The sequence below is a fragment of the Crocodylus porosus genome, unplaced genomic scaffold (assembly GCF_001723895.1).
Source record: "Crocodylus porosus isolate Cpor-Errol unplaced genomic scaffold, CroPor_comp1, whole genome shotgun sequence".
Lineage (NCBI taxonomy): Eukaryota > Metazoa > Chordata > Crocodylia > Crocodylidae > Crocodylus > Crocodylus porosus.
In genome coordinates, this window is record NW_017728947.1 from 8,186,107 (window position 1) to 8,210,535 (window position 24,429).

At 44.6% G+C, this 24,429-nt stretch overlaps 1 protein-coding gene across 1 annotated transcript in view; it reads left to right on the top strand.

Annotated features, from left to right (window-relative positions):
• Nucleotides 1-24,429, top strand: part of SERGEF (secretion regulating guanine nucleotide exchange factor) — a 260,481-nt gene that overhangs the window by 175,494 nt on the left and 60,558 nt on the right. The window contains exon 11 of the mRNA XM_019552141.1: nt 8,946-9,008. Coding sequence (XP_019407686.1) covers nt 8,946-9,008 — 63 coding nt within the window. The remainder of the gene's footprint in view (nt 1-8,945; nt 9,009-24,429) is intronic.

Consider the following 24,429-nt stretch of genomic DNA (forward strand, 5'->3'; position numbering starts at 1 on the left):
TGCCTCTAATGAACCCATGTTGGTTGCCCCTAAGCATAATCTCCCCTGCTGGCTCCTCGTGGACATGTGCCAGAATAATTCTCTCAAAAAGCTTACTTAGGATCGAGGTAAGACTAACTGGCCTGTAGTTCCCCGGGTTCTCCTTCCTCCCTTTTTTGAAGATGGGAACCACACTGGCCTGCTTCCAGTCCTCTGGCACCACACCAGAGCACCACAAGTGCTCGTAAAGCTGTGCTGGGGTCCCGCAATGACCTCAGCTAATTCCCTCAGCACTCTGTGGTGGAGATCGTCCAGACCAGCTGATTTAAATACATCCAGTCCCTCCAGAAGTTCCCTCACTAGATCCTCCCTGACCCTTGGCCTAGATGCGCCTCCCCTGGGGCCTGAGGGGGGCTCGATGGGGGGGCTGATCTTGTCCCTGCTCAGGAAAATGAAGGCAAAGAAGCCATTAAATAGGTTAGCTTTGTCATCTGGTGTGATGACCAAATTTCCTAGCATGTCTTTCAAGGGCTCCGTGTTACCTGGAACCTTCTTTTTGGCCCCTATGTATTTAAAAAAGGACTTCTTCTTGTCCCTGATCTGGGAACCTAGTCCCAGTTCCATCTCCACCTTGGCCTTCCTGACTGCCCCCCTGCATCCCCGAGCAACCGCTATATAATCCTCCCTGGTGGTGGCCCCTCCCTTTGATTGGGTGTACGCTTCTCTTTTAGCTAGAAGACATTCCTGGATGCTTTTGGTGAGCCATGGGGGCTTTTGTGCCCTCCTGCTCCCTTTGATCCATGTTGGGATTACCTCCCTTTGGGCTTGGAGGATCGTCTCCTTAAGGAGCAACCACTCTTCTTGGACACCTGGCTCCCCTCCCCTCTGGGACCTCAGTGCTTCCCTGACTATTCTCCTTAGCTCACTGAAGTCCACCCTCCTGAAATCTAGAGCTGCTGCTGCCTTGCTGCAGGCCTTTGCCATCTTGCGCTGGATGGTGAATTCCAGCAGGTGATGATCACTGTCGCCCAGGTGGTCAAGCACCTGCAGCCCCCTCACCACGTCATCACCAGGTCCAACAAGGCATCTCCCCCGGTGGGGCTGTGCACCTCCTGGGTTAGATGGAGGTCCTGCATTCCAGCTAGGAGCCTAAGTGAGCAGTCAGATCTGGCTGACTGCTCTTCCCAGCAGATGTCTGGAAAGTTCAGGTCACCCATGATGACCAAGTCCTGTGACCTAACTACCTCTGTGAGCTGACTTAAGAATTCCTGGTCTAGGTCTTCCCCTTGGTTGGGTGGTTTGTAGTAGACCCCCACTGTTAAGTCTCTTTCCCCTTGACTGCCTTGTATTCTAACCCATAGCACTTCCATGTGCCCCTCCTCTGACTCTGTGCTACCTGGTGAGGATGTGTATTCCTCCTTAATGTAGAGCCGCACACCTCCCCCTTTCCTCCCTGTCCTGTCCCTCCTGTACAGCCTGTAGCCCTTGATATTCGCCACTCAGTCATGTGTTGGGTCCCACCACATTTCAGTGAGCCCCACTATGTCTGGGTTGGTGTCAGCTAGCAGGAGGGTACGTTTCTCCTGCTTGATTCCCATACTATGAGCGCTTGTGTAGAGGCATTTGAGGCCTCCTGTGGATGTGTGCACTGGCCCTCTAATCACAACATTGCCCTGGCCCCTGTTGCTTACCTGTGTGTATGTTCTGCTCGTTGGTCTAGGCTGGGCTGTACTTGTGAGTGCTGCTTGGTTTAGCAGTCCATGGTTTCCTCCACCCTCATCTTCCCCTTCCTGCGACGAGCCTAGTTTAAAGCCTGCCAGAGGAGATCTGCCAACCTAGAAGAAAAAACACGCTTACATTTAGGGGAAAGGTGGAGCCCATCCCACCCAAGCATGTCTCTCATCGTGATGTGCGGGTTGTTGTCAAGGAAGCCAAAGCCCACCTCAAGACACGATTCCGGAAGCTGCCAGTTGGTCTCTGCAATGCACGTCTCATGCCATCTTCCACATCCGCTCATTGGTAGAACAGAAGAGAATACCACCTGTGCACCTGTCTCCTTCAGCACGCCCTGCAGAGCGTGGTAGTCTGCCATCAGGCGATCAGGGCTTCTCCTGGCTGCATCATTAGTACCCACATGGAATAGGACCATGGGGTAGTAATCGGTGGGCTGGATCACGGCCTGGATCATCCCCATCACGTCATGAATCTTTGTTCCAGGTAGGCAGTAGACCTCGCCTTTTGAGGGGTCCTGGCGACAGATGGGGCCCTCTGTACCTCTCAGGATGGAGTCGCCTATGACAATCACTTGATGCTTTCTCCTCCGGGACTGCTTAGCTCCTTCGGGCTGTTCGGAGCGTGGAGAGTGTGGAGTTGCCTCCTCTCAGGTTGCCGTAAGGTGTGAAAGCTTTGTAGGTCTGTATCTGTAGGTCCCAAAGCATTGACTGTTGAATGGAAATATGAAGAGGGATCCTTAGGAAGACTATTTCTTAGGACTGGAAGAGACCTCTTGGGTCATTGAGTCTAGTCCCATGCTGTCTCAGACAACACCTCTAGCAATTTATGTTTATCAATGTAGCAAGCTCCTGCTTAAAAGCACTGGTGTTATTGGAGGTTGTTCCAGAATCTTATTCCTTTTATTGGTTAAAAACTTTCTTCTAATATCCAGGATGAATTCTTGCCCATTTCAAAAAAGTAGGGTTTAAAGTAAAATAGATATCATTTTTCTTCAAAATAATTCCTGTAACTTTCCTTTCTTTGTCATGGTAGAAGAAACCTGGTGTGGGATGAGTGAAGTGGTACAAATTTTAGATTTGCAGTCTACCTGACATCCAACAGTCTTCTGCCTTGTTTAATGCAATGGGATGATTTCCCATTTTCCAGTGTAGTAGCTTCAATAAAGGAAAACCTGAGAGAGGCTAAATATTTTTTCTTCTAAAGAGGACCATTGTTCCAATTTCCCTTATACTTGTATAAATCAAGAATAACTTCACTGAGTTGTACCAAAGCGAAGGAGCAGATCATGGACCAACATCTTTTGATTTTTTAAAAATATTTCTCTCTCCCCAGTAATGAAGGATTGGTCAGGACAGTAGTAGTTTGACAGTTATCATGTATTCTGGCAACTTTGCAGAATGTTAATGTGACCAAGTGTATGCTCTGCAACATGGCTTATCTTTGACTGCATACACACATTCAAATAATCTGGGGGAATTCTCTCAGGTTTGTTCTTGTGGTAGAAAAACTTATCCAGAGCTACGTGAATGGACATTCAAGTGCTGAGGCCCTGAACAGTAGAGAACTTGCAGCACTGACACTGTGCACACATCTCTGGATGCTCTGCAGGCTCCCTTAATCTGCCTGGCAACAGATGGCAGCAGTGCATAAAGCAATCTTGACTGGCTAACCTAAACTGCCCAGGGTTGGTTTGTGTTGTTAGCATGTACAGACATTCTTTCTCCCCAGAGAAACTCTCCTGGAAGTATTTTAACCCTCATTGTTCCTAGGTTCTTTTTCTCCCAGAATAACCGTTTTTACTTTGGGAGAAAAAGCCTGAACTTCTGCATCAACTCTCAGGAAAAATGGAATGACTGTATGAGGCCTCTGTTTCCTGCTATGCATGAAATAGGAACGCATGAAAATGAAAGACTTGTTTCTAGATGCAGAAGTTCAATCAGAAACCTTTTTGTATGTGTAAGTTAAGAGCAGTCACATGCTAATCAAAATCTATTTAACCTAAAATGTTTTCCTCATCCTGGGCAATCTAGTGACTAAATTCCATACCAGAGGTTGGCAATCTATGGCTTGAGGGCTAAATCCAGTCTGTGGAACTTTTGGTTCTGGCCTGGGGATATGAGGCTTTGGCTGGAGGGAGAGAGGGGCAAGGGGGAGACTTCTGTGAGTATTCTCCCTGTGTTGCTGGAACTTTTCTTGTGCTACTGGGGATACAAGTGGCAGGCAGCCTCCAAGCTGCGCAGCACGCATGGTCACGCAGGCGTGCCTGGCAGCACAGCATGAACGCACCTGCATGACTGCACATACTGCACAGCTTACAATGAACGCTGGTGGCAGCAGGGTGCCAGGTATTTTGACTGATGTTCATTTTGGGTGCTTAGACTTAGATACTTTTAAGGATCCTGAATTTCAGAAAGTGCAGGAAAAAAACAGGGTTCTTCATAGTATATTAGATGGGTCACTGAAATCACTAGTCACTCTATACAGTTTTGCCTTATCCATCTCATGGCCATTACTCTCATGTCGTTCTCATTTTAGCTCAGATTTACCAGTAACAATCCCTTCATTATTATTTGCATTGAAGTGTTTCTAAAGAAAAGAATCCTTGTGCAAAGCAACTGGATCACAGCTGAGAATCTGGCAAAGAGCTGTGCTTTGCCTTGGAAAGAAGTGAATTGTCAGCTCTAATTATGTGTGTAACAAATGGTTCTACTACAGGGAAATTCATACCAAGCCAGAGGGCCATCACAATGCTCATGCAGCCTTTAACTTCACTTTGTTTAAGTTCTCAGATAGGACTTTGTTCAGCTTGCATTGGTGTCAGTGGTAACTGGATCAAGTTTGCAAGGTTTAAATATGTCCTGTATTGGTTTTCTGTATGATTTCAACATGACTGTGTCAAATCACAGACCCAAAACCTGTGTGATCCTCCCCGCCAGCATAATGGAAATAAATATGGCAAGATGGAAATAAAGAATAGGGGGAGGGAGGGAAGTGAAATGTTGACTCGCTGTTTTAGGAGTGTAGAATTGTTCCTAGCAGAGAGCTAACAGGGAAGGATGCAGGTGAGTTGCCCAGGGACTATGAGGAAAGTAATTTGTCTTCGTAACATGTATCTGCAGGATTTTTTTTCACACAGATACAGGGAGAATTGCTTGTCTGTGGCTCTGTACATGAGCGTATCAATAAAAAATAGTGGAACTTGATCATTTAAATCACTGTGAATTGCTATCTTGGAACCATAGTGCAAAGCATGATCTTGCTGTCAGATTTAATATGGAAGAGTCATTTGCTTGTATTTTTAATCAAAAGAGAATAGGAGCAGCTGAAAAGCTGAAGAACGAGAAAGAGATTTCATGAGTATTTTCACTGCTGTGGATTATTAGGACAAAAATTGTTCCATTGTGACATTTTTGTGGAATTTTGCACTACTAAATCTTATATTTTAATCCTGAGTGATGCTCCAAATTACATTTAACTGTTGTTCATGCTCAGTAAGATAAGCACTGTTCCTTTTTCTTTAGAATGGGCAAAAAAGTGACAGTGAAGTGACAGCAAAGCCAGGAAACCAACAATAACCACTTGCAACATGGAGGTAGCCTTCTAATAAAGTTGGAGCAGAATCATGCTCAGTATATTTTTGTACTTGTAAGAGAGAAGGATGACTAATAACAGAGGTCTTGTGTTGACCAGTTTTCACTGTCCACTTAAATGCTGCTGAGAGTTTGTGCTGGATGTTAGACAAGTATGTCATATCTATCCTGCCTCTGTGCCAGACCTGGGAGATTGCCTTTGAGAGGAACATCCCACTGCCTTGCTCCCACTCGTCACACTCTAACATCCAGAAATTAGGAAGTGTGGCTGTCTTAGAGTATGCACAACAAAGCTTACCTAAGGTAAAAAGCCTGAAAGTGACTCTGAAGTGCACACTGAGGCCTACTCTACCTTAGCTTCATTACCTAATTTTTTATTTTTGTTCATACTAAGCAAAAGTGGGTGAGTAGAGCATATGTTTCAGTGATTTAGGAGGACCAATAGGATAAGACACTGATGGGAGAGATGTAAAACTCTCCTACGTCCTACAGGGCCTTGTAACTGAGAGTCTGATTCCTGCTGTGGACTTCTTTGCTGGGCTTTTGGAGTCCTACTCTTCCTTTGTACCTCCTCCTTTGATCCTGTCTCACCTCTGCCTTGGACCCTCTTGCCCAGCCTCCAGCTTTTCTTTGATCTTATCTCTGCCTTGGGATCCCAGTACCTTGCTCCTGCCTATTTTAGCCTGTGTATTGGATTCCTGGACTTCTGGCCTGGCCATGACCACAGAGTCACTTGCCATCTGTCATGATCCATCAAGCCATCTGGTATTGCAACCTGGGCTTCTGGACTTATGGTATAGTCAACCCATCATTTTTGAACCCTGATTCCTCATGTCTGGGTCATATCTGTGACAGCTCCTGGACTTGGCACAAAATCTTTAAAGCTTATAAGACTTTAACATCTTTAAAGTCTAATAAGGTAGACTTTAACTTTTTAGTCACTGAAGACTAATATTTTTTGTGTTTATGTTAAAATCCAATCTAACTTTGCCCTCAGGAACATGCTGTCTTTCTTTTGTGTTCTTATTCATGTTTTCCAGAGGATGCACTTGATTTTAATTAGCATGGCTCTGATTTCTCCATCAGAGTTGTAGTTTCTTTTCTCAGACCCAGGTTGGCATTCATGCAGAAAAATCATCTAGATTATCATTTTGATAAAATAAAACCAATTTAGGGGTTGTTTCAGCTTCTTTCTTGTTTTTACATCATTCGTACAGGAATGATTGGTTGTCTCATGCTAGTTGTTCCAAATAGAGAAAGGATGGAGCTTGTAATCATCACAGATTGTGGATATTTATTCAGGGTACCTCAGGCTTATCATGCACAAAAGAAGCAGTGGCCTGTGGATAGGTAAAAGGCTTCAGCTTCCAGCATGCTCCAATCTTCCCTCATCATTTCCAAATTTGTTCTGAACAACAGAAAGTGAATAAAAGGGAAAGTGATTACAAAAGCACAATTGCACTACTTTTCCCCAACAAATCAGGGAGGGAATTTGCATGTAATAGTTGTTCCTGCCCAAATGTTATTCTCCCCTTAACTTCATTCTGTGAGGTTCAAATAGAAATTGCATAATTAAACAAAAAGAAGAAAATACACACACATTTTTTGAATCTGTAGTTCATATCTGCTTTGTGCAATAGCTGAAAGTGCGTGGCTTTGGTTTGGACAGAAAGCTGCTATATGTAATTTCCAGGAGACAGACACTTCATTTAACTGCACTACAGTGAGCACAATTAATTGAAGTGACATATTGAGGCTTCCAGCATGCAGCTTATAATCTTGAGGGTAAGAAACATTTATAGGGGGACTTAAACAGCATACGTGAGTTGCTGCCATTTTTCATAAGACTGTTAAGAATTTTCACGATAATGTTTTAGTTGTTTTTGAAGTCATAAAAGTATTTAACTAGCAATCAATCAATACATTCTAGGCCAAAGGGAAAGCTGATCTTAATAAAGTTGTCGTTCCCCTTCTATTCTGAGTTCAAATCCAGTGGATCACAGTTGGTAAACTCATTTCTTCCTGATAGAACTCTGTGCTTGCTTTTTAAAAGCTTTTAAAGGTAAAGTGGCATATTTAAAAATGTAGCTACTGTAATAAAAGCCTGGGGTAGGTTATAAATGTGGAAATATTTGTTGACCAGTGGCAAACAACTTTTTGGTTCTTCTGCATTGTACTGAGACCCAAATCTTAATTTCTACATCATCCTTGGGAACATACTGTTTCAATGTCAGTGGATTCCCAGGTAGTTCTGGTATACAGATGCGTTTCTCCTGAGCTGTTACTTTTCTTTCATGCTGTAGAACTATGGTCTAGTGCAGAACAAAAGCCAGGGTAACAGTTTGTGAGGGTTTTTGCAGAGCAGGCTAGGTGAAGTGTAGCAATTTGGTATTGGATCCACACTGAGTGCACTATCCAAATCTGATCCTTTAAAAGGGCTAGGATTCAATGGCTGTGGAGATTGCTGCAACCCACAGTTATATAGTTGATGAAATTGTAACAAGTATTTAGGTTGGATAGTAAAAAAACCTTTCTATGTTAGCTGATAAGTATTGGACAAGATTGTCAAGAAAGGCTGTTGAGTCTCCACTACTGCAATTTTTGAAGTGAAGACTAGACAAAGAGCAGTCTGAGATAGTTTAGACAGTAATGTTTTTGCTTTTGAGTGGTGGGTTGAACTAGATGCCAGCTGTTATTTCATTGCATGTGGCTCCTTTAAAGACAGGCAGTCTGTCCTCTACCTGCTTCAGGAGATGGGGAAATATACCTCAGCCTTGACCCTGCTGACTGAATTAAGTAGATGGCTCTTCACTGCACTCTCAGTGTGAGGATTTTTTGGCCTGAATTATGTATATTTGACTGACTTTGCATTAACCAGTGTTCAATTAAATGTGGTGCAGTGGTAGGAAAATGGTATATGACACACAATTAATGCATAGCATTTTGTGAAGTAACCATCTAACAAAAAAGGTCTTCCCTGACTACCAGCTTACTTATCTCTGCATGACAATGATATCTTTTAATGAATGATCCACGTGTGTGGCCGACAAAAACAGGATGCACAGTTTGGTGCACTGGCCATTCAGTTAAAGTACCAGTACTGCTTTTTTCAAAAGGTTGCTTCTCAGTGGACTGGAAGCATCTTGCACATTTCTGAATTTGATAAGCTCTTACTAAAAGCAGCACAGTGAATTATACAGTAGTATTCCATTCATTATTTACCATCTCTTTTTAAAGTCTGTCACTATGAAAGAGATCTGGCATGCAGTATTGATTCTTGATAGAATGCCCTGATTTAATCAAGAGAGAAAACAAAGATAAAAAGATTGAAACTGTTTCTCTAAATTATAGCTCTGTTTATCATTAACAGAGTTCAGAAGTTGCATTCTTTCTTTCCCATCTCTTCAGATGTCTCGTGTAAATTAAGAACAGAGTACTCTTCACATCTCCTTTTTAGACTGTTCCTTAGTCTGTCTTTACAACCTGGTTTATTTCCTTATTATCACTCCTTTGTAAGCCCAATATTATCAACAGTGAGATATTTAGTAGCACAGAATAAAATAAAAAGTAATGTAAAGGCACAACATTGTCTTATAGTATTTGGTTAGGTTTTGTATATGATAGCTATTTTTAATTTTCCAGGTGCTGAACAGCATAGAGGGATCCATGAGTGTACAGGCAGATTAGATGCATCAGCAGCTGAAGGTTTGTCATCTGCTTCATGCAGCTACTTTAAGAAGTATTCTCATAGGTGTCAGGAACTGTGGGAAATAGATCACCAAAGTAATTTCACTTAAATGAAATAGCTATCTTATGAGAGTGAACATAGATGGGGAAGGATGCATGCTGTTGATCTGAAATTTATTTGCAGGTATATAATTAAACAAAGAGTGGTCTGGGATCTATTTTTTACCAAATGTGGTTGTGGTATCTGATTTCCATACGTTTTTCTGTATATTTTGTTTTGAAAAACACTTATCTTTTTCATATTCGCATAAATATATTTAGAAGATGAGAATTCTTTTTCCTAGAAAAAGTGATGGCATGAGGTTTTTTGTTTATTTGTTTGTTACGTTTTGGCTCTGCAGGTGACCTAGCTCCCAATTTCTCCAACTGGCACTCCTATATACCAGGGGTGGGCAGTTATTTGGGCTGGAGGGCTACTTACGGAGTTTTGGTGAGCTGTTGCGGGCTGGGTCAGCAGTCCATCCCCCCCGCCTTGCAATGGCTCATCAAAACTCCCTAAATAGGAGATTACTGAACCAGTACAGATGAAGTGGATGGACGGGGTCTCCATGGAGACAAGCCCAGGACTGCGGGCAGAGCTGGGCAGATGGATGGGCTAGGAGCGGCATCTGGGAACGAGACTGGCAAATGGTGCCAGGGCTGGGGCCAGACCAGACCTGCAATCCGCTCCCTGCATGATGGATCATGACCAGCCGACCCAGGAGGTGGCCCAGTGACCTGGCCCCCGCTGCCCTGCCCCAGCACAGGTGCATGCAGGCAGCTCCAATATAGTATGGCTGTGCAGCAGCATGGCCTGGCACTGTGTGGCAGCCCTGATGGATTTTGACGGGATTAGGCCACCCCTCACTGCTGGACTCTGCTTTTCCACAGCTGTGCTGTACTGGGGCAACCCTGGTAATGGGGGCTGGGTTATGGGCATGCAATCCACCCCACTCCTGGGTCAGGCTGATCATGAGCTGTCATGTGGGGAGTGGATCGTGGCTCTGCCCCAGTCCAGCCCATGCTGTCACCACCCTGTGATCCTGGAACCAGCTCCCATCCATCCATTCTTCTCCTGGATGCTGCTCCCTACATACCCATCTGCCCAGCCCTGCCAACAGGGGTCCCGGGCCAGTCTCCATGGAGATCCTGCCTACCTGTTCTATTTGGCAGCTCTGGAGGTGGGTGCGGGGTGGACATGGCCACGGTGCCCGACGAGCAGGGGTGGCAGCAGTGGAAACACTAGTGGCAGCAGCCGGGAACCAGAGTGCAGCTGCCATACCTCCCCAGACCTGTTGTATGCCCGAAGGTAGCAGGACCAGCCACATGCACCACAGCCCAGGTACCTGCTGCAGGTTGGATAAAATCCCTTGGTGGGCCAGATCTGGTCCACTGGCCGTATTTTGCCCACCTTGCTCTACTCCAACAAGTTAGTTTCACAAATTAAACTCATGTCTATTTTACACAGCCTTCAGTGCCATAATGAGCTATGGACTTTTATGCACATAACAGTGTGGCTAGGTGTTTAACAGAATTACAAAGGTGTCAATGGGTTAGGCTCCATAGGACATAGATGTCTACTGTAGATAGTCTTGTAAATACCATCTAGGTGTCTGTCTGCATCTTTAGATACATGTGTAAATTTGGTAAAGAGATACCAATTAATTTATTAGGCTTGGTAGGCAGGTAAAATGTCTTAGCTACTGAAACAAAGGCTTGACCCTTACAACTCCACTCCCTCCCTGACAGCTCATGACCAGCCTGACCCAGGAGGGGGGTGGAATCACACCCATAACCTGGCCCCCTTCTATCAGGGCTGTCCCAATACAGTCCAGCTGTGGAGGAGCACAGCCCAGCAGTGAAGGGTGGCCTAATCCAGTCAAAATCCTCATGGTGGTTGCAGGCATTTCTGCATTTGTACTTGTTTAGAACCGTCAAAGTGAATTCTAGCCTGTGGAAAATGCACAGAGCTATTATCTTAATTCTCTTCATAAGGAGAATTTAGTTAAGGCATGGAAGTCTGAAGAGCTTCACAAATGAAGTGATCTCTCTCTTTTTTTTCCCCCCTCGCTGTAAAGCAAATACTTACTGTTACAGTCTGTCAGGCCATACCCTGGAACTTGAAGCTTTTGCCTGACAGCACAGCTGCTCATCTCAGCCTGCCAGCCCATGACTACCTACCCAGGCTGGTTAAAGCTGGTGCGAAGCCTCCAGTAGAGCCTAACCCTCTGCTCACTCCCTGGTACCAGAATGGCTGGCCAGGGTCAGCTGACCCTCCGCTGCCCCCATATAAGACCCTGTCCTGGAACAGGAAGTGTCTGGGCAACAGCGTGGTTTGTGGCTCCCTCTGGCTTGCTCCTTGATTCCAGTCCTAGTCAGTACTTTGATTCCCCAAGTGGTCCCAGACCAGGCTGCCAAGTGTTGTTTTGGCATGACATAGTCTTGTACCAGTTTGATGCTTACTCGGTATAAGAAGTAGACATTGGCACTATGATCAGAAATGTTTGAGTACTTACAGGCTTCTGACATGCCCTTGACTGTGTAAACGGACATTTACAGAAGTAAACCCTTGTTTTCACATTTATAAAGGAATAGCAAAAAAAACCCTTTTTTTCCTCTGTTCAGCACCAAGTAGCTTAGTACTGCTGCCAAGTATCTCACTAATACCATACACTCCAATTAGCCATCTGAACAGTTTAACCAGCATATGAGCTGTAGGCAATTACAGTGAATTCCAGTCATTTTAATAGCATCTTGTTTTGTGAATAGACCTATTGTTTTAAATAAGACTTCTAATAGAGTGAGTTATAGTCTGTATGAGTAAGACTAGGCAGAGTCCAGACATAGAATGAATATGATATGTGTATCTTTAATACTTATCAAACGGACTGAATAGGAATGTTGTTTTTTTGATCATGCAATCAAAAATGGACAGTCAATATAGCAGCATGGAAGCAAAAGGAGTGAGAACAACATTGTATTGAAGGAACTGTTTGTTTATTTGGAATGGTAGCATATTCCCAAAGAAAAGAAATTAAATTTTGGTGTCCCAGTTCCTTAGATAGTCTTGAAAATCACAGGGTTTAGCGTGCATCTTTCCTGTTCTGAGTAGAAGAGTGTCTCGGAACACCCTTCCAGTCCTCTCAGAGGGCGCATCTACACAAGATGCTCTACTGCACATTAGACTAATCTAATTTGCAGTAAAGCGTTACTGTCTACATGTGTACGAGACTTACTGTGCAGTAAATTAGACTAATATGTGGTTTGCTAGTACCAAGAAATCAATTAACCGTGCATTAGCTACCGCACAGTAGCACATGTGTAGACAGTGACTGGGAGTAATTTGCTTTTAGGCAGCAGGGGGCCACAGATGGTTGGGGAGTGGTGATGTTGCAGGAGCTGTCCACAGCTCCAGCATGGAGCTTGGGATCGCAGCCGAGCTTGGTGGCACTGGCTTAGGTCAATACCTTCTAGCCAAGTGGCAGCAGGGCCCTGAGCTGTCCCCTCGCTTTGCTTGCTGAAGGGATGGGGGAGCTTTCTCCCCTCTCGACGCTGAGAGACAAAGAGTGTCCCTGTCCCCTCAGCCATGTTGCTGCCCATGCAGTGCATGCACCAGTTGACTCCTGCTCACCTCCCATGCCTGGGGGAGCCAGGAACTGAGCAGCACTGGGACCAGGGAGGAGCTGCAAGCAGGGGTTAAGCAGTGCTAGGACCAGAAGGAGTCACAGGGGGAGGAGGGGTAAGCAGTGTTGGGATTGGGGAGTAAGCAGTGCTGCTTCTCCCGGTCCTGGTGTTGCTTAACCCCCTCTCTCCCCTATGACTCCGTCCAGTCCCAGCAGTGCTTAGCTCCTGGCTTTCCCCAGGCACAGACATGGAGCAGGAGTTGACTGGTTCATGCACTTCATGGGCAGCAGCAGGGCTGAGAGGACAGGGAAGCTCTCTATCCCCAGCCTGGCACTGCAGAGAGCTCCCCTGTTCCGGCACTGTTCAGCTCTCAGCTCCTAGGGGAGCCAGGAGCTGAGCGGCATTGGGACTGGGTTCAGAGAGCTCCCCCATCTCCCAGCAAGCCAAGATAAAGGAGAGCTCATGGTGCTGCTGCTGCTCAGCCATGGGGCAGCACCCCACAGGCTGCGATCCTGAGCTCCATGCAGCTGGGAGTTGTCCCCTGCTCTGGGAGAGCCCCCTCTTGCTCCCTGAATCCCAGGCTGGCACCAGGGGAGCCTGGAGCTCCCCTTGGATGCTGCAGGTGCCCAGGAGCAGCCCTGGACTCAGCTGCTCTTGTTGGGAGCAAATTTGCTCCCAACACGGACACACATGTAGATGTGCTCCTGGGCTCAGTTTACTGTGCCTTATTTTAATGCAAAGTAACATTAATTGCACATGTGGACATGCCCAGAGAAGAACCACAGCCACTTGAGAGCAACTTTACCTGTACTTATTGGATCCCCCACGAGTGTCAGCAGTACCCTATGCTTTATGTTGTGTAGGGCAAATAATAGATCTAATGTTATATAATGAATCTCAGCAGAGATACTGGGCCTTCATCTGTCATGCAGAGGACAGAAATGAGTGAAACTTTTGTTCCATATGCAAACCAGCAGGCTGCCTGACTGACTAGGTAGAAGGATATCAGAAGATTATAGAAACAACTAGAGCTGCCCAGAACAACCTACTCTAATACCTTTGCAAACAATAAGAAAATACAGACAGGTCAAAAATGCCAAGTCTCTTTCTCTCTTTAAGCAGACATTTTACCCACCCTTGGTAAATGGTAGGGCTCTGAGAAGCTTCACTTGCTGATTCAATTTGGAGGAGATTCGGCGCAATTCGGCAGCCATATCTCCAAATCCGAATCAAATCAGGAGATCCATTAATGCCTTCAAATTGATTTGGAGAGATTCAACAATTCAGCCATAGACATGGTTTTATATGTTTTTTCTACATACCTCAAGGTACCAGATGCGGCTCATGAACACTGAGATGGTGGGGCAGGTGGAGTGTCCTATGGGAGTGCTGGTAGTTCCCCTGCATGCTTGGTGATGGACCCAGAAGTGCACCAGAAATATTTCTGGTCAACTTTTGGGTCTGCTGTGGAGCGTGTGGGAGACTCCCACCCCCCAACTCAGCAACTAGTACCTCCTAGGTCTGGGGGACACCCAAGTCCCTCCACAGCTGATCAGTGAGCTGGGGAGGTGCGGAGGGGGATCTGCCTCTGAGCGTGTGAAGAGCCCCCTCGCGCTCTTGTGGGATGCTCCATCCGCCCCACCATCTCAGCGTTCATGAACCACACCTGATACCTCGAGGTATGTAGAAAGAACATATAAAGCTGTGCCTATGGCCGAATCACTGGTTCTCCAAATCAGAATCGAATCTTTAGATTCAGATTCGACCAAAACAAATTGGGACAGCGATCCAAATAAGCGAATCGAATCACTGTCCCCCGAATTGGGCCAAATCTGAATCGAATACTGACCACTTCACACACCCCTTCATAAATGGCAGTGCTTCTCTTCGATGTGATTCTTCTGTCCATCAAGAATGGTCTGGTACCTTTCAATTGACTTTTACAAGCTGGGGATAGGATAAGAATTTAGCTCCTGTGTGGCAACCCAGAGTTCCTGCAGCATCTCAGTGCTGCTAGCTGAAACTCAGGCAAAATAGACCTTGTGCTTTGCATCCTCTGTAGACATTACTCTTTCCCATTAACAACAAAGCAGCTCAGCCCAACTAAGATACATCTTATTTTATTCTCAAAAGAATAAAAATACTTTTAACAGTAAGAAATTTAACTCTGTAACTAACCAAATATCAACAGCCTGGATTAACCAGCCCGTTAACCACTTATCATAGAATCATAGAAGTCGTGTCGGAAGGGACCTTGTAGATCTTCAAGTCCGACCCCCCACCTGGGTAGGAGAAAAGACTGGACTCAAATGAGTCCAGCCAGGTAGGCATCAAGCCTCTTCTTAAAGACCCTCAGGGTAGGAGCCAGCACCACTTCCCTTGGAAGTTGGTTCCAGCTCCTAGCCGCCCTAACTGTGAAGTAGTTCTTACGGATGTCTAATCTAAATCTACTCTCTAATAATTTGTGTCCATTGTTCCTTGTCATGCCAGGGGGTGCTAGGGGAAACAGTGTCTCCCCCAAACTCTTCTGGTCCCCACTAGTGAGTTGAATAATGCTGAGTAAGATTTTGCAGATGCTTTGGTGGCAGTGAAGACCTGTCTGTGTCCCCTCTCTGCACATCTCTGGCAAAAATATTTTACATCATGATGAATCAGATCAAAGCTGGGAGTGACATTTTATCTTCATGAAACTGGTGGAATTCTAGATGATCAATTATTATTTTAGTGATTTTTCCCTTTTAAATAACCAGTTAGTTTCCAGCTTGGTGTGCCAGGCTGTTAAGTAGAGGAAGAAAAGGATATTAATGGTAACAGAATCATCATCTGATTGCTGTTCAGTGGTCTCTGTCAAGTGAATTGGTGGTCCTTGAGGATTTGTGTCTCCTTTCTATGAAGACAGGATTAGCATTGGCTACATCAGCAGAGAGCTGATGAATCAGATAGACACAAATTCTGAATTTAACTCACCCCTCTAAGATTTTAGAAAGATGAGATAATTTGATCTGGGCCCTAGCAGGGAAGGTGACGTGGGTCATGGTTCTTGTGCCATCTTTGCCACGGACTTGCTGTATGATGTCAGTTAAGTCATTTGACTTCTCAGTGCCTTTGCCTCCCCATTAAAGGTATCATGGGTAAACCTCCTCAGGTTGTTGCTGAGTCTTCATTTATCTATGCAGACATATCCTGTGCTTTTGTACAATGCCTAGCACAATTTTGACTGGGATGTCTAAGTACTACTGTCTTTTAAGTAAATAGCATCTCTTCCAGACTCCCGGTTAGGACTTTGTAACAAATGAATATTTTAGTCTGAAAAAGCCAAAACTGTATTAACCCTGGTGTACGCAGGAACAAGATTTGCAAATTCACACAGTTATGAGGGAGACTTATGTAGTGGACTAAATTAAGCAGTACAAGAGTCTCCATGTTTTGACTGCAGGAGATCTTTCTTCTGGGACACAGCTGGGTAGTCCTATGAGGTAATCTCTCCAGAGGTAGTGAAACGATAGCAATGAGAAAGTCTTCACTGCCACGACAGATCTTTGAGGCTGCCATTCTGGCATTTATCCAAGCTCTGCCTTCACTTTAAAACACTTTATAAAACAGATGTTGAAAAACACAAACTGTCAATCTAGAAATCTTAGCTTTCACATGCTGGTAATGATTTGTAGTCCCTCTACATGAGGTAAATAGGATAATTGAATTTGGATTGTAAGCACACAACTTGCAAAAAGACATGCAACCCCACCAATATAAGGCAAAATGGCTTGCTACATTTTCTTGAGCCTTCTGAGAAGGCTAGTTGAATGTGTCTGGTGGTGAAGAAGTTAATCTCTTTAGTGTTTCATGTGTAGGAAGCATGCAGCTCCATGAGATTGCGGTGGGCAATGAAGCAGCAGAATTCAATTTGCAGCAGTGACCTAAGAGAGGCTATTTTTAGTAATAAAATAGGTCAGGGGATGTGGTAATACAGACTCATAAATGAACAGTCTTCCCCTTCACTCATGGGGCTTGTTTCCTCTTATAACATAGCAGTTTGGAGGTGGAGGAAACTAGATTGAAATTGTCACGTGATCTGTGTTTGTATTTTTTATTGCTAAACAATCAGGGGAAAAGCACTGTGATTTCTCAAGCTGTAACAAAGAAAAACTAGGTGAATACAGTGCTTAGGGTTTTATGGCCAAGGAAAACAGCTGGGTGATATAAAGCCATTACTGAAAGTCATATTTAGCGCTGCTGAAAATTTGGTGTTGTACATATGACAGGCAATTCTCCATTTTTATGACAGCAACAGGTTTTCACATGTTCCTTGTACTTGCTTGTGGTGTTTATATATTCTCTCAGGACCATCCAGATGGGGCCTAGAATGTGTAAGTGAAGGGGTATTTTCTCTGTTTGTTTTATTCTTCAGAATTTTCAGGGTTTTCTCTAGAAGGAAAATTTGCTGCCACATTGGATAAAGTTACCCATTTTGGGGGTATGTGTCATGCACATGTTGATTACACTGAGCACGTCTACATGAGACACTGCTGTGCAGTAGTTACAGTGCATTTATTTAATACTTGTATAAGCAACTACTCAATAAATGCACAGTAACCACAATTACAGTGCAGCAGTGCCAACGAATGCTTTTTAAGTGACGCTACTGCACAGTAGCTTAATGCTACTGCTCAGTAAGGTCTCGGCACAGTTTTTGCTATGTGATGCTACTGTGCAGTTGTATCAAGCTACTGCACAATCAGGGTCTTGTGTTGACATGCCCATTGAGATAAAAGTCTTATCTGCCCAGGTACAAAGTGAAGGAGATTGGAAACTGCCTTATACTCTGTTTAAACTTGTTTATTGTCAGTATTACAGTAGCACTTAGAAGACCTGATCATGGAATGGTACCCTGTTGTATAAAGCACGACAAAAAGGTGCTACCAGGCCCAAAGAGTAGTAAATCCTAGTGAGCTTCCTTTCTCCTGATTGCATCTACACATGCCTTTAATGCACAGCAATAAACTCTGGAGCTTAGTGCTCCGGAACTTATTGCTGTTGGGTGCACATCTTCATCTGCATCTGGGGTCACAGCATACTGAGCCCGGGGCAGAGCTGCATCAGTTGGTAGGAGGTCCAGGGAACAGCCCTGCCCGCCCAGGGTTGCTCCCCCTAGCTCAACATGCTGTGGAGGGGTTGGCTGGGGCATGAAGGTGCAGGACTAGCCAGCAGACAGACCCTGCACTGTAGCACCCTCAGGCCCCAGCCAGCTGGAGCAGCATCTGCATGTGCACTGCTGTGGTGTTTTTTACTCTGCAGCAGGATAGTACTTGTACTTTTGTGTTTAAAAGTACTATCCTGCTGCAGAGTAAATTAGTTTACTCCAGCCTAATAGGGGCGCACGTGTAGACACCAAGATGCTTACTTTGCAGCTAATTAGTCAACTGCACAGTAAATGTCTCCCGTAGACATACCCTCCTGGGAAGGAATGTTTGTTGGAGATGGGGGATTCTAATCCTGGATGTAGCTGAATCAGTGTGGGCAGAACACTTCAGATTTCTTTGTGAAATGGGTTTAAGATCTGACCTACCTTATTAGCAGATCATGAACTTTAATTCACTTACGTTTCTCTGGGAAGGAAACTCATCCAAAGTACATTGAATTTCTTCCAATTGAATTGTCATAGACTTCAGTGGTTTTGGATCAGGTCTCATAATCATCTGTACAGTCAGTTGTAAAGGTTGCTCCAGCATAATTTAGTATTCTTAAAAGTAGCATTTGTACTGAGAAAGTAGGTGTTGCTGTTTTTCCTCTGCACTAAAATGTTGGAAGTTTTAATTATTTTTTGCAGATGTTACCCTAGTTTGGCAAAAGCAAAATGTCACCATCATTTACTGAAAACTTAGTCATTCAGTCTCTCTGCCCACCCTCCATACAACCCATTCCTTCTACACTCATCATAGAACCACAAGTTCATGACAAGCATCATCTGCTTGCTGCACACGTACATGAGAAAGCTTTGGCTACCAGAACATGCTCACTGACATGAAGTCATTCATTATGTACAGAGTGGAGGGCTCCAGCAGGATCTCTCTTCATCTTTATTCCCAACAGGCAATAATGCTACACTTTGCATCCTTCCTTACCTCCAAGGCTCTGTCCAGACATGCAGGGGTGTGTGGTTTGTTGTATGGCAAACCTCTTTGTGTTGCCACAAATGGAGCACATTTAAACATGCCCTGCACTGCAATTTTGCAACTCAGGGCCAAAATTTGCTACTGGGATTTCCTGGTAGCAAAAAAAATTAATGGACCAAAAAGCAGTGCAACATACACACAGCAAGCATGCACCGGCACACGCAGAGACCAGGCAGTCCAGAGTAATGCTCTGGTTGCCTGACAGACCTCTGTGCTGCCTGATCTGTGCCCCTGCTGCTCCAGGCCACCAGGTAAGACTGCTGGGGTCAGCACCAGTGCTGGCCCCAACCTCCTGCTCTCCCTGGTTGAAGAGCCAGGAGGAGCTGGGCAAGGGCAGCTTGCCTGTTGCAGGACAATTTGTCCCACAACAAAGCACATGTGCAGGGCACATGCTGTGACAATTTGTGCGCTGCACACACTCCTGCATGTCTGGATGCAGCCAAAGAGTACAGGTATATTTGTTATCTTTTCTGTCCTACACTGACTTCCTTAAAGTAACGGCCATACAGTAGAAAGCCTGCTTTTACAAAGTATCTGGACCTTGTTTTGATGTCATTCATTTTTGTAGCAGATAAATTTAATGGTTATTTTAAATTTAATCTTTTGTATTCCATTAGGAGCAAACTTATTTAAAATGCATTTTTGACAATCCTTACTCTTTATTATTTCCTTATCTGTCATCAACAGGATTTCTTGTTTGTTTTGTTTTTTGTGCCAGAACAGAGCATGAGAATGATGGCTTGTTTTCAACATTATGAGATTCCCTTGTCAGTCATGCAGCAATTTCTTATTTCTGTGCAGCTGTGGTGGTTAAATTAATTTATTTTCTACCAGGGAAAGGGATAAACTGGAATGTCTGAAAATGTGAATTGTGCTGAACTTTTCCTCAGGTAGGAAAGTAATTTGTCCTCCTTCAGCGCGTAGTATCACCATTCATATAATGAGACAGATATGAATTTCACCTGTGGTGCCCATACAGGTACAAATAGGAATCACTTTGGAGTTACACTGGTGTAACAGAGATCATAAGCCTAAAGAAAGGGTCATATCACACCACAGGAGACAGGTCTGCAGATGGAATTGTCCTTTGATTCTCACCTAAGGTTAAACGCTGGACTGGCGCTCCTGTGAAATAAAACTTTTCATGTAAATTCAGTTGATCTGTGAACCTGCTTTCAGGCTACCTTGAGTATTATCTTCAACTGCCTCCAGAGCCAAAGACTTTTCAAAAGTGGTGATACAGATGCTGCATGACACTGCAGTAAAGATCCAGAGCTTGTTGTCAGGAAGCTTTCAAAAGGCAGCATGGGCGAGTGAGTAAAGCAATGGATTTGGATCAAGGAAATGTGGGTTTTGTTACTGGCTTTACCCTGGCATGCTGTGTAACCTGGGGCAGTTTGATTCACTTCTTTGTCCTTCAGTTTCCCCACCTGCAAAATGGGCCCAGTTAGTGGTTTTCAGACTGGAGTACACAGAGCTTTGCCAAGGGGTAGATGTCTGAATATTAACAATGATTAACAACTTCTGATTGGTCAACATGAGGTGAGTAATGGCATTGCTGTGCACTGACATAAGTATCAACACTTCCTAAGCAATGAATGTGCAGAGATGCATTAGGTGTAGGGAGTACAAGTAGCAATATTTTGCAGGTAAAGGGGTCTACAGCCAAAGCAGTTTGAAGACCATTGCAGTGGGTCGTATCATCATAATCTATATGTTAGTATTTGCAGTTCGATGGTACCAGACCATGTTTATCACAAAGAATCCTAACAAACTTATGCTGCAGTTAAAAAATCACCTTTAATTAAAGGCTGTAGAAGTATCTTTAGCACAAACATTTAGGTCTCATAAGGCATATCTATGTGTGCCAATTTAAGGCACATTAGCCATTTTTAAGGCACATTAAAAATGTGCTACACGTGTGCACCCTTAATGCACCTTAAAAATGGCAGTTTTAGGCTATTTGCGCCTAAGTTTGATACCTGCTTAAAACTAAAGCACCTTAACACGTGTAGACACGCTAAAGTGCATTAACACTGTGTATGTCAACCATGAACGCTGCGTGCCCTTGGAGGCTGGGGGGGCATGGTGAGCTCCCACAGGCGGCAGTGTCAGGGTCAGGGGCGTGGCAGCAGCAAGTGGGGAGCTCCCACAGGCAGCTGCGGTGCTGTCAGTGGTTGGGGGGGGTGGTGAGCACTGACCAGAGGTCAGCGACCACCCACAGACACTGCCAGCAGAGTCAGTGGCGGACAGTGGTGATTGGGGATCACCCACAAATGCTGCTGGTGGTGTTGTGGGGAGAGGCAGTGTTGGTGGTGCTTTTTGCTGGGGTGCACTGCCAATCTTAGGGGGTGCATATGCACCCACTACGCGTCACCAGTGATGTTGACAGTCCACACACTGCATTAATGCGTCTTAGTGCATGCTTATGCAGCCAGATGCCTAAATTGCCTTAACGCTCATGTAAAAGCACATGTAGACATGCCCCTAGTTTCATAAATTGAGATTACCTTTACTTAACCTCAGAGTCTAGTGCTTCTGTTGAGGGGAATTATCTTATGCATCCAGGATGGTCAGCTGGGATGTGAAGAGGAGCAAGCAGAGCACAGGATGAGAGAAAAACAACACACTCCTATGAATTTGTTCACTTCACCACAAAAGTAATTGTAGAAATGCAACCATCCATGTTACAGCTTGGGACTTTTATCCTTTCCCTCACTGACTGGTAAGAGGGAGTAAAGAGTATGTGGTTCCCTTGATTGTCTACATTTCTAAGGAGGAAACCAGACCCACCACCACAAAGGCATCCAAGAGTCTACCAACTCTAGCTAATATTATAGAAAAAGTCAGCTGTACCTCTCCTTCCTGTCACATGTAAACTGCTACTTCCCATCTTTGCAGAATTAAAATGGTGTCTGGGACACTTATATTTGGCTGAAGCTGAATTGCAGCAAAACAGAAATAAAGTTGGAAGGAGAAAGGGAATGTTTAATAGAATTTGTTTCCTTCATCCCATCCTCTTACTCAAACAGCCACTACCTGCAAAAATACATCCATTGTCAACTGAAGCTAACAAGAAATTTCTGTTTAGCTGTATTGTGGAGGGGTATGGCCACAGTGAATAAATTTGTGACCTCTGCCCTATCTGCCTCATCATATTTCACAGCAGAACCTAACTCTGAAAATCAAGTGGTCTTAGCAGTACAAGTCACCGTGGGCACAGAAAGAAGAGCAGCTGCCTGCTGTAACTCATAACACTTTGCAGGAAGTGTTCTGAATTACAACGATCCCCTAAACCAAACAGAAGTTCACTTTTGGTTCCTGGGGGGATGCAGGGTTGGGGGATCCAGCTGCTGGCTGAGACCCTGCAGCTGGTTTTCCCTAGCAAAGATTCCTCCTTCCTCCTAGTTCAGGCACTGTTTTCAGAATGGGAATGGGGAAAAGGAGCAGAGAAGCTCATTGTAGGAGTTCCCCAGCTGGTATTGGATGGTGGGGTGGGTGGATTGGAGCCCCTCACCATCTCAGAGAGGCTGCAGTCCATCCACCCAACCCCACCAGTGCTGGCTGAAAAAAACGCATACCAAACTTCCTCCACTCTCTTCCCCCACTCCCATTCTGAAAACAGCTCAGAGGCTTGGAGGCTGCACAGACAGGTTACAGAAGACACTGTGTTTTGAAACTTCTTCATCTGAACCCTCGTGCAACAAGGGTTCAGATTTTTGCTGGATTGGGTCTTTTTAAAGTATTTTGCAGCTGCACACTTCTATTTGGTCACGGCTGTAGAGTACTTTCAGGGACCAGTCTGGGCAAAAATTGTCACTTCTGTCTGTTCATTTTGGGCTCAGCAGCCTACTGCTGGTTTGTTTGCACTCGTTCCCTAAAGAATGAAATGTTCAGCCTAGGGTATCTTTGATATTCAAAGCCTTCAGAGGGATTTAAAGCCTTAGCTATGTGGAAAATCATCCCTCCCTCTGAGTGTGACCTCAGATGACAGTGATGTTTCAGTAGAATTATGAAACTGCTAACCAAGCAGGGGAAGCTAGAGATGAAAACTTCTCAGCTGTTCAGCCTCACCAGGCTACAGAAGTCACTGCTAGATGTAATGAGAATGATTATAGAGCACACAACATGCAAAGCTAAGTCACAAACACCTGTTTTTCAATTTTTTCTCTCAATATACACATGCATGTAGTCTGTCTCTGCACTAACTTGCCAAGGTTTTAACCCTCTCAGACCAAGAAGGAACTAAAAACTTGTTTTGTCACTTTAATACTACTGTGGTGGGTTTAGCTAGCTATTACACAGCAACTTTTATTAGTAGATTACCGAGAACCTTATAACATGAGCTCAGTATTAATATTCCCTATATTACCCGTGGGGAAACTTAGGCGCAAAGAGGGTAAGTGATTAGTACAAATTAACCAACAGGTCAGTGGCAAGTAGGAATACAACCCAGATCTTCAAGTCAGGACTGAGGAGCATACATTAGAATTCATGTGAGAATTAGTATCTCTCATTTAGTTGCTGATGCTTCAGGCTTTTCATGCCCAGCTACTTGTGGACATCTCGAAAATGCCCATTATCCACCCCACCCCCCCTGTAATATCATTTGGATAATCATAGTGCTGAGAGTTAGTAGGCGTTGATGGGAGCTTGTTTTCATGCAGCACCACAAGCTGTAACAAACAATGGCCTCTGATTATTGCTGGTTAGTGTGACAGGATTTACAAAATTAACTTGCCAGCTGAAAAAAATAAAGCGTTGCCATGGTCTTTCATCTGGGTCTGGTGCTTCTCAGAGTGATAGGGAATGCCAAGAAATTAGTTTTTCTGTGGCTGCATGTCACTTGGAGGTATATCACCTTAAGGAGCGAGTACTTCCGAGAATGAGGACAAGCTACGTAGTGTGCCCTTATCAGAGCTAGGAGCTGTCAAGGGTAGCAGACCCTCATCCCCAGGTTGAGCTGTCCTGAAGGGACGCTCATGACTATGGTCATTTTTATTTACTGTTCCCTATATGCTTGTGTATAAGTGGAAGCATTTCTGGATAAACAACACAGCAGGTTTAGATGGATTTGCTCATACTTAGCTGATTTTGGTAATAGCTCTTTCCAGAAAAACCTGCAGCTCCTCATCTTGCTCCTTCCTAACTGGGGGATAATTTCATTTTGCAACTTTGGTTAGTATGACAGGGCTCAAGGCAGCTCAGGCCAGTTCTACAGCCCTCAACTCTCAAGGTGCATTGGCTTTTTCAGTGTAAGGTGTTTCCTAGTGTTTCCATTTTTATCTCCCAGTTGTGCTTTATAATTCTTACCTGAGTCTGTTTCATCAAATGCAAGCAGGAGCACTGAAGAAGTCTTAGACTACATCAGTCTGTGATCACCACTGGTGCATATCTCCCCAGATCTTACCTGCTGCTATTCTGACTGGTGACCAAGGCCAGAGAATAACTCAGTCTATGTTGCCATTGAGCAGGGGGTTGAACTAGCTGGCCTCCTGAAGTCCCTTCCAACCTCACTGTTCTATGAGCACTTTTCCCTTGACTAATAGAGCATAGACTAAGGAAAATGAAAAGTATTTTTGTGCTTTTGCCTAAGTGCATGT